The sequence below is a fragment of the Canis aureus genome, chromosome 3 (assembly GCF_053574225.1).
Source record: "Canis aureus isolate CA01 chromosome 3, VMU_Caureus_v.1.0, whole genome shotgun sequence".
NCBI classification, from domain to species: Eukaryota; Metazoa; Chordata; class Mammalia; order Carnivora; family Canidae; genus Canis; species Canis aureus.
The window spans coordinates 47,828,737-47,841,329 of record NC_135613.1 but is presented as its reverse complement, the minus strand read 5'-3'; the positions used below and the strand labels follow the sequence as shown (position 1 = coordinate 47,841,329).

Genomic DNA, 12,593 nt, shown 5'->3' with positions numbered 1-12,593 from the left:
GCTATTCCATTTTAGCAAAGAGATGTCAGTGTCAAAATTCTCCTGCTTTGTGGTTCTGCTTGGCCTCTGTGAGCCGCCACCCTACAGGGCAGGCTCTACTTTGTCCAGCTCCCCTTCCCCTTCTCTGTCAAACCCTCGGCGTGCAGGCTAGGCCATTCCCCTTCCCTATGCCCTTGCACAGCTCATATGTTGCCCCTAGAGAACCACTTGGTTTCCTTGGCCCCTCCTTAACTGGAGAAATCCCCCCCTGCCCTTCCTCCCCTGGACTGGACCAGTTTCCATTCCTGTCCTGATGCTATGACACTCAGACGCTGGCCTCCTGTTGAGGTCCAGTGGTGGCAGGGCTTTGAGGCAGCCCTGAAAACTCAGGTGTTTCACCTGTGCTTGGTAATGCTGGGCTACTTGGGCTTGTTTGACAAATGCAGGCTTATGGCAAAGCTAAGTCCCATTTGGTCTTTGTTTTCTTTTTTTATTAATACATACTGTTCTTCTCTGACTTTATTTACTTATTTCTATTTATCTATCTATCTATCTCATGAGAGACACACAGAGAGAGGCAGAGACACAGACAGAGGGAGAAGCAGGCTCCATGCAGGGAGCCTGACGTGGGACTTGATCCCGATCCTAGGTCTCCAGGATCACACCTTGGGCTGAAGGCGGCGCTAAACCGCTGAGCCACCCAGGCTGCCCTGTTCTTCTCTGACTTTAAAAGTATTCATTTTAGACAATTTAGAAAATTCAAAAGATTAGAAGGAAGAAACATTTGTCAGCTCCCCATATGCTAAAATATTTTCAAGTACAACACTTAATGATTATATAGATGAACCATAATTTTATTTTGCCAAATCTGTTTTTTAAGATTTAAGTTGCTTCCAACTTTTTGACACGCGATAACAGTTAACATTTGTGTCAATATTTGAGTGGGCCTCTACTTAGTTCTTTGAATACATTCAGGAGGAGAATTACTGGCTATGAGTGTGAGTGTCTTAGGGGCTTCTGACAGAGCCTCACGAGGTCCTTGATTACTTCATTGGTAGAAAATCACCACAAACCCCGTGAGTCTGGGCTGCTGGCTACAACCTTACTGTGTCTTATATACAAGGGGTCTCTTGTTAGCTTGTTATGCTTTTGTCTCACCTTTTCCCTCGGTTGGGTCTATGGCATAAGAATTGCTTCTTGGTCTGGAGGGCAAGATGCCTGCCTTGCTTCTCTTTGCCTGAATAAGGTAATACCTAAACCCACAGTGCATGGCAGGTTGGCGCAGCGCTCCATGCTGGTGCAGGGGCTACAGGAGCCATGTGTCCTCTTCTGCGCAGAATCTGAGACTAGAAGGTGGCCCAAAGCAGCCAGACTACCAATGAGTGTGTGGGCCTTGGACAGTAATATTCTGGAGGGAGTTGCAGACTCTTCTCTCGTCTTCCTAGGGAGATGAGCAGCGGCTGTATGAGTTCATCGTGCGGCATTTCCTGGCTTGCTGCTCCCAGGATGCCCAGGGGCAGGAGACCACTGTGGAGATTGACATCGCTCAGGAACGCTTCGTGGCCCACGGCCTCATGATTTTGGCCCGAAACTATTTGGATGTGTACCCATATGACCGCTGGAGTGACAAGGTAATAAAGTGTAGGCCTGGTCAGAGGTCATGTCTCACCCCATGGGCCTCAGGGAGAGGGGAAGACAGTCGTGTTCCTCACCCTCAGTGCGGTCTGATGGATCAGGGCGATGGTTTTTGAAATGGCAGTTGTCTTTTGCCTCATTGCCTCGTCGAGTGATCGGACTGATGCTTCTGCTGCTCCCTGTAGACCCTCCCTGTCTATGAGAGAGGCTCCCACTTTCAGCCCAGCACTGTGGAGATGGTGGACGGAGAGACCAGCCCACCCCAGCTGCTCACCGAAGCCGACCTCATTGCCCTCATGGAGAAGCACGGCATTGGTCAGTAGCTTGTGGTCACGGTAACCAGCATTTCTTGCGTACTCCCTGTGTGTTAGGCACCATATCTCTTCTGGTCTTCACAAGTGCTCTCCCATGAGTGTCCTATTCTTGACTTCTTTATAGCTAAAGTGAGGCTTAGAGAAGTTTAGAACTTGGCCTAAGGCCGTGATGTGTGCAAGTTTTTGCTTTTTTTTTAAAGATTCATTTTATTTATTTTAGAGCAAACATGGTGGGGGACAGGAGCCAGAGAGAGAGAATCCCAAGCAGACTCCACTCAGTGCAGAGCCAGATGCAGGGTTCTATCTCAGGACCCTGAAATCCTGACCCAAGCCAAAATCAAGAGTCTGGACACTCAACCCCACTGAGCCACCCAGGTGCCCCAACGTGCGAGTTATTAAAACCTCGGTCTGAATAAAGTCCACACTTAGGCTCTTAACCTCTGCTCTCCACCAGCCGAATCAGGACATCAATGTGTCCCAGAACTTGAGGGTCTAGACTGGGAGCACCCTAGCCAGGTCCTGTCCGTGGACTCAGGATTTGAGGCCTACACAGGGGTTTGTTTTTATTTTGAATACGGTATCCACATTTAAAACTTGAGAGATTCCACATAAACATCTGTGTGTTCATCCTGCAAAGTGCCAGGAGATCTGGCAGGCCAAGCCTTTGCTTCCCTGTGGGAACGGTTGGTTGAATTGGGGTGGCAGCTGACTCTTCTCCATTGTTCACACTTGGCTTTGCTCTGTATTCGCTCCCTGCCAGGCCCTTGTGGAGTCTGCATTTGCCACCCTGCCCTTAGCCACAGGTGGCTGTGCTCTGAGTTTTTGTTAAAGCATTTCCCGTAATCATTTAGGAACCAAGCTGAGGTTGAAAAAAAAACTGGGCCAGACTGTTTTTCCCAGTAGGTCCCATCGCCCCAGGTTTGCAAGCAGGACCCCTGTGTCTGATCTGCCACCCCCTTGTCCGTGTTTATCGCAGTTCTGAGGTTCTCTGGCAAATCTAGCTCAGAAGGGCAGCGGCCTGATGGAGAAGGAGGTGGCGCTCTGGAAGCCAGCTGTTCCCCTGGGCCACAGCTGCCTTACTACCAGAGGCTTTTGTAGTTCTGTGACTTGCAAAGAAGTGTCCCTCCTGGAGTCCGCTGGCCATCGTTGTGCTATCGAGAAAGCCTGTAGGTTTAGGTAGAATTAAAGTTTACCCATGGATTTACTCATTAAAAATGTGAGGCTCACAAGAGTTAGACCTTGGTCTAGGTCCTGGGGACACAGGAATAAGGCCTAGGCATTCTATTTCTTCAGAATGTCACCAGCTTTACTGAGACATGATTCACATAGCATATAATTCACTGACTGAACATGTACAATTCAGTGTTCAGTATATTCACAAAATTGTGCAACAATCACCTTAATTTTAGAACATTTTCATCATTTCAGAAAGAAACTCCATACCCCCTTCCCTTCCATCCCTTCAGCCCTGGGCAACCACTAATCTTTCTGGCTCCTCAGATTTGTCTGTTTCACACCTTTTGTACCTGTAGAATGATGAAGCACATGACCTCTTGCAACTGACTTCTTTCACTTCAGGTGCTCCCAAGGCTCATCCATGTTGTAGCACGAGTCAGTTCTTCCTGCCTTTCCATTCCTTCTGTTGTGTGCAGAGACCACATTTTGTTTATCCATTCATCACTTGATGGACTTTTGGGTCGTTTCCGTTTTGGGGTGACTATGAATAGTGTTGCAGCACAGAATTTGGGTGCAGGTTTGTGTGTGGATGGGTTTGTGGTTCTCTTGGGGAGATAACCAGGAATAGAATTGCCGGGTCCAGTGGTACTCTCTGTTGACCTTTTGAGGAACTTCTGGACCGATTTCTATGGCTGCTGCACTCTCCAGCAATGTGTGAAAGTTGAGGTTTCTCCACATTCTCACTAGCATTTGTTCTCTATGCTTTTTGGTTATGCTTCCTACCGAGTGGGTATGAAGTGGTAATTCTTTGCAGTTTTGATTTGCATCTCCTTGATGGCAGAGCTCCATTTTCAAAGATCCCTTTGGCCACAGCGGAAGGAATGGGTTGGGTGGGGGAAGCTAACAGAGAGGGGGAGACTGAGCGTGTTGTACTGATGCAGATGACTTGATATGGGCTCCAGCCATGGCCCTGTCACGTGGAACAGAGAAGGACTTAGAGGAGTTTCAAAGCCAGCATTGACAGCTTTGGGGAGTAAGTGGATGTGAGGGAGAGGTACTGTTTCCGTGTGGGCCCAATGCAAATGAAGATTATTAGAGAATTGGAAGTCCAGGCAGAGGCAGTTCTCCCTGCTTGTGTGCGCTCACTTGCGCGCGCGCTCTCTCTCTCTCTCTCTCTGATAAAATATTTTTTTTTTAATATTTTATTTATTTATTCATGAGAGACAGAGAGAGGCAGAGACAAAGGCAGAGGGAGAAGCAGGCTCCATGCAGGGAGCCTGACGTGGGACTCGATCCCAGATCTCCTGGATCAGGCCCTGGGCTGAAGGCGGCACTAAACCACTATGCCACCCGGGCTGCCCCAAATAAAATCTTTAAAAAAAAAATGTCCAGGCAGAGGAAGGTGCCTGTGGAACATAGTGGGGAATGTCTACATTACCCTGAGTAACTGGAAGTGGCTTTCAGGTACTGACGCCACTCATGCGGAGCACATCGAGACAATCAAAGCCCGGATGTATGTTGGGCTCACCGCAGACAAGCGGTTTCTCCCTGGACATCTGGGCATGGGACTTGTGGAAGGTAAGCAGGGGGAGCTTGCAAGGGGTGGTTGCAGAGCTGTGCAGCTAAAGCCCCTCTTCCAGGGGTGCTGCCTGGGGCCATGCAGAACGCTGCTCTCTTCCCCACAGGCTATGACTCCATGGGCTATGAGATGTCCAAGCCTGACCTCCGGGCCGAGCTAGAAGCTGATCTGAAGCTGATCTGTGAAGGCAAGAAGGACAAGTCAGTGGTTCTAAGGCAGCAAGTCCAGAAATACAAGCAGGTTTTCATTGAAGCTGTGGCCAAAGCAAAGAAGTAAGTCCAGACCCTTCTTGCCTGCACATGAGGTCATTTGACTCTGCTTTCTGGGCTATAACCTTTCCCTGAGCAATGGGAGGGGATGGGGGTGATTTAACAGAACCATTGCTCCTCACAGTGTGTGCCCTGCAGATGGTTAAATGTCCCCCAGGCTGCTGCTTCACCAATGGTGTTGTGCCTGGTAGGGCAGTCCACATGCAGCTCCTCCCCCTTCGGGTCTTCCTCCTGAGTTCTATTCCTTCCTGTAGAGCTTCCTCAGCATAGAAATAGTAACTAGGGCAACCTGAGTGGCTCACCGGTTTAGTGCCACCTTCAGCCCAGGGTGTATTCCTGGAGACCTGGGATCAAGTCCCATGTCAGGCTCCCTGCTGCTTCTCCCTCTGCCTATGTCTCTGCCTTTTTCTCTCTCTGTCTCTCATGAATAAATAAATAAAAATCTTTAAAAAAAGAAAAAAAGAAACAGTAACTAGAAAAATCTGCTTTAGTTATTCTAGGCTTTAGAGATGCCATTCTCTGGAGTTTAATTCTGTCTTGAGTTAACAGCAACATGATCTCGTGTCCATAAACTCAGTGCTGCGGTGTGACACATTTGTTCTGTATTTGGAGGTGACCATGTAGCAAGCAGTATGTGTGCCTGTTGCTAGGAAAATATGCATTTTCTACCCTGTACCAACTTGAAAGAGAAATGAATGAAATGGGGTGCCTGGCTGGCTTAGTCGGTAGAGAGCACAACTCTAGATCTCGGGGTTGAGTTCAAGGCCCATGTTGGGTGTAGAGCTTACTTAAAATCTTTTAAGGTTTTATTTATTTTTAGACAGCAGGAGTGCATGTGACCACACACGCAAGTTGGGGGAGGGATGGGGGAAAGGGGGAGAGAAAGAGAATCTCGAGCAGACTCCACACTGAGTGCAGAGACTGACCAGAGGCTCAGTCTTACAACCCTAGATCATGACCTGAGCTGAAATCAAGAGTGGGACACTCAACCAGCTGAGCCACCCAGGCACCCCAAAAATAAAATATTTAAAAAGAGGGAAATGATTGAACTAATTTTTTTTCTTAAGGTTTTAATTTATTTACGAGAGACAGAGAGAGAGAGAGGCAGAGACATAGGCAGAAGGAGAAGCAGGCTCCATGCAGAAAGCCTGATGTGGGACTCAATCCCAGGATTCCAGGATCACGCCCTGGGCTAAAGGCAGGCACTCAATCGCTAAGCCACCCAGGCGTCCCCCAGTTGAGCTAGTTTAAATGTAAACCCAGACAAGCAGACACTTCTGGAATGCTTACAGGCCCTGTGCAGTTGTTTGGTTGGTTGGTTGGTTGGTTGGTTGGTTGGTTGGTTGGTTGGTTTTTTTTAATGTGAGGCCAGTAACATGTGGAAGTACCTACCTGTAGCTGGATCTGTCCTGGGAGCACCAGGAGCCAGACACAGCTCTGTCTGCCTCTGTTCTCTGCATCAAGCCTGTACTGAGCAGCCAGCTGGTGTCCCTGATTACACTCATATTGTGTGCACATGAGAATATCATAGGGGTGCCTGGGTGGTTCAAATAAACATCTGCCTTTGGCTCAGCTCATGATCTCAGGTCCTGGGATCAAGCCCTGTGTCTGGCTCCCTGCTCGGTGGGGACTCAGCTTCTCCCTCTTCTCATGCTCGTGTGCACACGTGTTCTCGTTCTCCCTCTTAAATAAAATCTTTTTTAAAAAAAGACTATTGTGATTGTTTTGCTCTTCCTTCAGATTGGACGAGGCCTTATCCCAGTACTTTGGGGAAGGGACAGAGGTGGCCCAGCAAGAAGCCATCTACCCGAGCATGCCAGAGCCCATCAAGAAGTGTCCGCAGTGCAACAAGGATATGGTCCTCAAGACAAAGAAGAATGGCGGGTCAGTGCCCAACTCATGGCATACATCTGCTTGCCCAGCACTTGCTGGGTTAGCTGGACACTCTTTGCAAGGCCCCATCATTGCATTTTTGTGTCGTTATGTAAAGGCAGGCCTGCCATTGCCTGCCCCCGGACTAGATATTGAAGGGTAGCTGACAGGGATCTGGCCTTGGAGGCGTGAAGTGCTCTCGGATTCAGAGGAAATGTGGGATAATGGCTCCACCACGTACCTTGTGCATAGGATATTGCCTACCCACTGTGTGGACAATGGTGGAAAAGCTTGAGCTGAGGATCCAGTTGGGTCTGAATTCAGATCCCACCTCTGCCACACACCCAAGTTTTGTCCCCAAAGCAGGTTACTTAGCTGCTGAGCTCTAGTTTTCTTTTCCGTAAGCCTAGGGCCATGGTATCTACTGTAGGAAGGGTGAGGATTTGATGAAATGGGCTTGAAGTCCAGTGTAGAGCCTGATGTGTCAGAGATACTCACCGACACTGCTTTGCTGCTTCTAATTTTGGCTCTGGACTGGACCTGAGCATGCCAAGTCCCTCCTCCTCCTCAGCACCTCAGTGCAGAGTGGGCTGTGTATCCCGACACTACCTGGGCTAGCCCCTGGCCTCTGGGGAGGGTTCATGGCAGCAGTGGGGAACAGAGGTGACAGCTGTCATTTATCACATGCCATCCGTGTGCGTGGCTTTTTTTTTTTTTTTTTTTTTTTTATATGTTTATGACAGTCACAGAGAGAGAGAGAGAGAGGGGCAGAGACACAGGCAGAGGGAGAAGCAGGCTCCATGCACCAGGAGCCCGACGTGGGATTGGATCCCGGGTCTCCAGGATCGCGCCCTGGGCCAAAGGCAGGCGCTAAACTGCTGCGCCACCCAGGGATCCCCCTGTGCCTGGCTTGATGCATAGTTCTCCACAGATATTCTCGACTCCATAACCATGCTGCAGAGCAGCATTTTCACCCTGGTTTTCTCCGGAGGGAAGGCTGAGGCAGCTTGTCCCCATCAGGCAGCTGGGAGTAGGGGGTGGGGGGCAGACAAGAAAGGCAGAATATAATCCCAGGTCCTCCTGGTCCATTATTTTTTCAACCCCCCTCGGGATGCATCTGTATCACTACTGTGCTGCTACGTGAGCAGGTGGTTTCCCCAGCTACTGATCTGTCACTGGCCCAGGCCGAGAGAAGGCCAGCCTGGCCTCAGAAACCCGAGGTTACCCTGGGCCTGAGCTGGGAGCAAGGCTTGGGTTGCCTAGAAACACAGAAGCCAGTGCCAGGGTGGGCTGAGCACGGTGCGGGATGGCCGCATGTAAGTGCCAAGCAGCGCCGTGCTGTTAACTCAGGCTCTCCAAGCACTTGGGTCACCCGGGAGGGCCTAGCGAGTGTCCTGTGGAATTCACCACTCCAGGGCTCATCTGACAATTTACATTTCTCATTTCGTGGATTTGCCATTTGAATAAGTGGGGTTTGGGGTTTGGTTGGTAGGTTTTTCCCCTGGCCTAGTCCTACCCAGGCATGCTAAAGGGACGCATCGTATTCACATTGGCTACTCCAGCCCTAGAGTTTCGTGAACTGGAAGCATAAGGATGTGTTGGCCGAGAACGGTGCGGTGCAGGTGTCAGGAGTAAAGACGCTTTCATCATCAAACAGATCGGGTTCAAAAAAAACAAACAAAAAAAAACAGATCAGGTTCTATTTGCAGCTCCCCAGCTCACCACATGTGCATCCTTGGGCGGGTTTCCTGGCTACACTCCCCACCCATTTGTCCCACTGTGAACTGAGGGTGCTGCTGGTCCCCATCAGAGTTGTCATGTGGGGAAGTCAGGCAGCATCGGCCTGGAGCCTGAGCAGAGCCCTTGGGACTGGGCCTTCCATAGCCCAGGTGATGGTCGGTGGGCTGGTTGTTTCCAAGTAGGAAGCAGAGTCAGCAATAGCAGTTTCTTTTGTTTAGGGAGATGGGGAATAAAAGCAGGCCAGTTTCTCTGTCATGAATCAGCCAGAGTAGTGTCCTTGCCAGACAGGCAGCTGCTCAGGAATGTATGTTCCCTGCGGTCCGGTGGCCCCTGCCCAACCCTGCTCCCTGTGCTCCGCAGGTTCTACCTCAGCTGCACGGGCTTCCCGGAATGTCGCTCAGCCGTGTGGTTCCCTGACTCTGTGCTGGAGGCCAGCAGGGATGACAGTGTGTGTCCGGTTTGTCAGCCTCACCCCGTTTACAGGTGAGCGGGGCCCCGCAAGGCTCAGGGGCCTTCCCTGCGCTGGGCAGCAGCTGGGTCGGCAGTCCTAAGTCGGTTTGTGGCCTGTTCCTGCCTTTGTGGTGTGGAAGCCTGCCCTAGGGCAGGGTCCTGGGCTCTTGGGAGGAGCCCTCTGTGCATCTGAAGAGCCAGGAGGCACCCTTTCCCTGCCCTTTCCAGCTAGATTGCTGCCCAGTAGAGTATGAGGAAGTGAATCTGCACGGATGTGTCAGGTATCGTTTCCAAGCTCCTGCCAAAAGCTCAGAGCCCTTGTGTAGAACTGGTCATAGGCCCCCTTACACTCTTAAAAATCATCGAGGAAGGAACCCAGAGAGCTCTCATTGTGGGTTAAATTTGTCAATACTTATACCACATTCTAAAATAAAGTGAAGGCATTTAAAAAACATCTTTGTTAATTTTACAGTAGATAACGCTGCATGGTAACATAATAGCATATTTTTATCTATATTCAAAGCAAAAAATAATAATAAGAAAGCACATATTTGCAAAGCAGAAAACAAAAGAAATGCATTGTTTTCCATTTCTGTAAGTGTAATGTCTGACTCAGTAGGAGACTGTTGGACTTTTGTGTCTGCTCCCAGTCAGTCCGGGGCTCATTGCGTGAGCTGCAGCCTCTGGCAAACTCCTGCTACAACATGAGCAGGACCTGTGTAACTTCTCAACCATGTTACAAAATAGTTCTCACCTCATCTTGAAAGGGCCCAAGAGCCTCCAGAGTCCCAAGAACTGCTGATTACAGGAAGTGAACCTTTCTGAAGTTTCTGTTTGGGTGATTAATCTGGGTGCTTTCTCTCATCTTCTGGTCTCGCTAGGTTGAAGTTAAAGTTTAAACGCGGTAGCCTTCCCCCGACCATGCCCCTGGAGTTTGTTGGCTGCATCGGCGGATGTGACGAGACGCTGCGGGAAATCTTGGACCTGAGGTTCTCACGGGGCCCCCCCAGAGCTTCCCAGCCAGCTAGCCAGCCCTCTAACTACCTGCAAGCTAGCCAGTCCCAGAACAGAACGGACAGCGCCCCCCGGATGCTGCCCCTGCCCGCCGCCGCCGATGGGGAAAGTAATTCTGTGATCTGCAACTGTGGCCAGGAGGCCGTGCTGCTCACTGTGAGGAAGGAGGGTCCCAACCAGGGCCGGCAGTTCTATAAGTGTGGTGGCGGTGGCTGTGACTTCTTCCTGTGGGCTGATAGCAGCGCCCTGGAACCCAGGGGGCCTCCTGCCTCTGCACTGGGGCCTGCGGGCGGCTCGCTGGGCCACCCACCTGCTATGGGGGACCGCCGGGGTGGGTTTGGCAGACCCGGAGATGATGGTGGCCGGGGCATGGCCTGCCTGTGTAGCCAGCCCGCCGTCACCCGGACTGTGCAGAAGGATGGGCCCAACAAGGGCCGCCAGTTCCACACGTGCGCCAAGCCGAGAGAGCAGCAGTGCGGCTTCTTTCAATGGGTGGACGAGAATGTGGCCCCAGGTGAGGCGGGGCGTGCTGTGGGGTGGCCTCTCCTGAGCTGGGTGTGGTGCCGAGGGCCTGTAGAGCCCCAGCCCAGGTCTGCATGGTGTTGTCTACCTTGGGGACAGAGGGAGGGAGGGAGGGCAGCAGTGGAGCTGGAGGTGCACGGCACTGTGCCAGGTACACTGTCTTCGCCTTCATCAGCTGGGCACTGTGCTCACAACTGCACCGGTAGGCAGTTGAGGCCCAGGTAAACGGCCTGCCCTTGCTTGGGGTCACACAGCCAGCCGGCCTGAGGTCTGCCTGGCCCTGCAGCCCCGGGCTCCCCTAGCTTCCGTATGCTCACGAGGTCCTTGTTAGCAGCTGCATTTCCTGAGATGCTGAGCCTGGGGATGTCTGGGAATCTGCTGGGGTTACTCGGCTTGGGCCTGGTGTCCTAAAACCGAGGATAGTGAGAATTGCTACCCAGACATCAGAACAAGGGGGACAGTGCCCCCAGAGGCACTTGGAAACGGTCCACGCACACAGCAGAAGCTGCGTTCATGTAGGAGAATGGCCAGGAGGCCTGGTGGGAGCTCTGGTTGGGCAGAGCTGGGTCCCAAGCCTGGCTGTGGAACCAAAGGGCTCAGCCTCACAGCCTCACAGTTTTCTCAATGAGATGGGCACTCTCCTGCCTTTCCTAGGGTTGCTGTCTTATAAAAGTTAGGTAGTCTCCGACTGATTCGGGCATACGTGTTGACAGCTCTGCATGGACACAGCGAACCCAGAAGGCTCGGTAAGGCATAGGGCTGGCTACCGGTGCCAGAGGGGGCCATGACAGGCTCACGTTTGAAGTGTGTGAGAGGTGGTCCGGCCTTGCACACGCTCCAGACGTGCACAGGCCCCTTGTCCTCCTGTTGGAAGGAAGCAGTGTGACCTCCTGGCCAGCTGATCAGTTGTCCTGGCTGACAGGGCAGCTAGAACTAAGGCCTAATTGAGGCCTAGAAGGATCCAGAGCTCAGTTAACTTGCATGGAAGGTGGGGAGCAGGCTGTTGGGCCCGGGCCTGTGGGGTTTCGCTGCTTCTCCATGCAGCCCCAGGCCAGTTGGCTGAATCTCTGCTTCTGGAAGAGTTGGCTGAATCACATGCATAAAGTGACAACAGTGCCCTTCTTATCAGGATAGTGTTTGTGGGTTGAGGTCTTTAAGGGCTTGGGGTTCTCAGGGAATGGCATCAGGGCCACGGAAGGTGGGGACTCACCGCGTTTTGACAGGAGGGAAGGGAGCCCGACCTGTGGGTGGATGTGACTGCAAAGCCTAGGGGTACACCCTCCACCAAACACTTGGTCCTGGACTTCCTGCCTCTTCATGTGTCTGTTCTGAACTCAGCCTTCCCCTGATTCTTCCCGCAGGGACTCTCAGAACCCCAACCTGGCCAAGAGGCAGAGGAAGAACTCAGGGGCCAGAGGCCAGAAGCAAAAGAGCCCGGGCCAGTTCCGCAGACATGGGGTCCACTCCCAAGAAACCCCGGAAATGCAGCCTTTGCCACCAGCCTGGCCATACCCGTCCCTTCTGTCCTCAGAACAGCTGAGAGGCAGGGGTGGGGAGAGAAGGCCGCTTCCTCAGACCTACCCCTCTCATCTCATGACTAAGCTGTTTTCACTAGGAACAGGGGGTCCTTCCCTGACCTGGAGGCCTTGAGAAAAGTGGTGGCTTTTGGAGTCTGACCCACTTGTGCTCTGGTGTCAGGATCCAGACCATCTCTGGTAGACAGTGAGCCTCGGCCTGGGGCATCTCACTCCTGGTGCTGTGGGGCATTTAGTGGCAGGGTCATCGCATCCCACGCTGTGGTGTCCAGGGCTTTCTTCCCTTCTGGAAAGGCCGCTTGAGGGACCAGCACTCTCGGCACAGGCTCCAGGCAGCCTGGAGGGGGCTTCGCGCATGGACATTCTGAGAATGGAGGGTGTAATGTAAGAATGTGGCTCTTGTTCTAAAATTGTGTCGAAGAAGCTTTATTTTTTTTTTTTATCTAGATGCCACTGTGGCCAAGATACCCCACAGTTCATGTGCCTTAATAAAGATTTCTGTCCCTCA

General features: G+C 51.8%; 1 protein-coding gene across 3 annotated transcripts in view; it reads left to right on the top strand.

Moving 5' to 3' along the window:
* Positions 1-12,593, top strand: part of TOP3A (DNA topoisomerase III alpha) — a 27,602-nt gene extending 15,009 nt beyond the window's left edge. For all 3 annotated transcript variants that reach the window (XM_077892392.1, XM_077892391.1, XM_077892393.1), the window contains 8 exons: positions 1,425-1,610; positions 1,800-1,929; positions 4,569-4,682; positions 4,790-4,955; positions 6,693-6,836; positions 8,925-9,047; positions 9,896-10,542; positions 11,912-12,593. In XM_077892392.1, the coding sequence (XP_077748518.1) occupies positions 1,425-1,610; positions 1,800-1,929; positions 4,569-4,682; positions 4,790-4,955; positions 6,693-6,836; positions 8,925-9,047; positions 9,896-10,542; positions 11,912-12,090 (1,689 nt within the window). In that variant the 3' untranslated portion in view covers positions 12,091-12,593. The remainder of the gene's footprint in view (positions 1-1,424; positions 1,611-1,799; positions 1,930-4,568; positions 4,683-4,789; positions 4,956-6,692; positions 6,837-8,924; positions 9,048-9,895; positions 10,543-11,911) is intronic.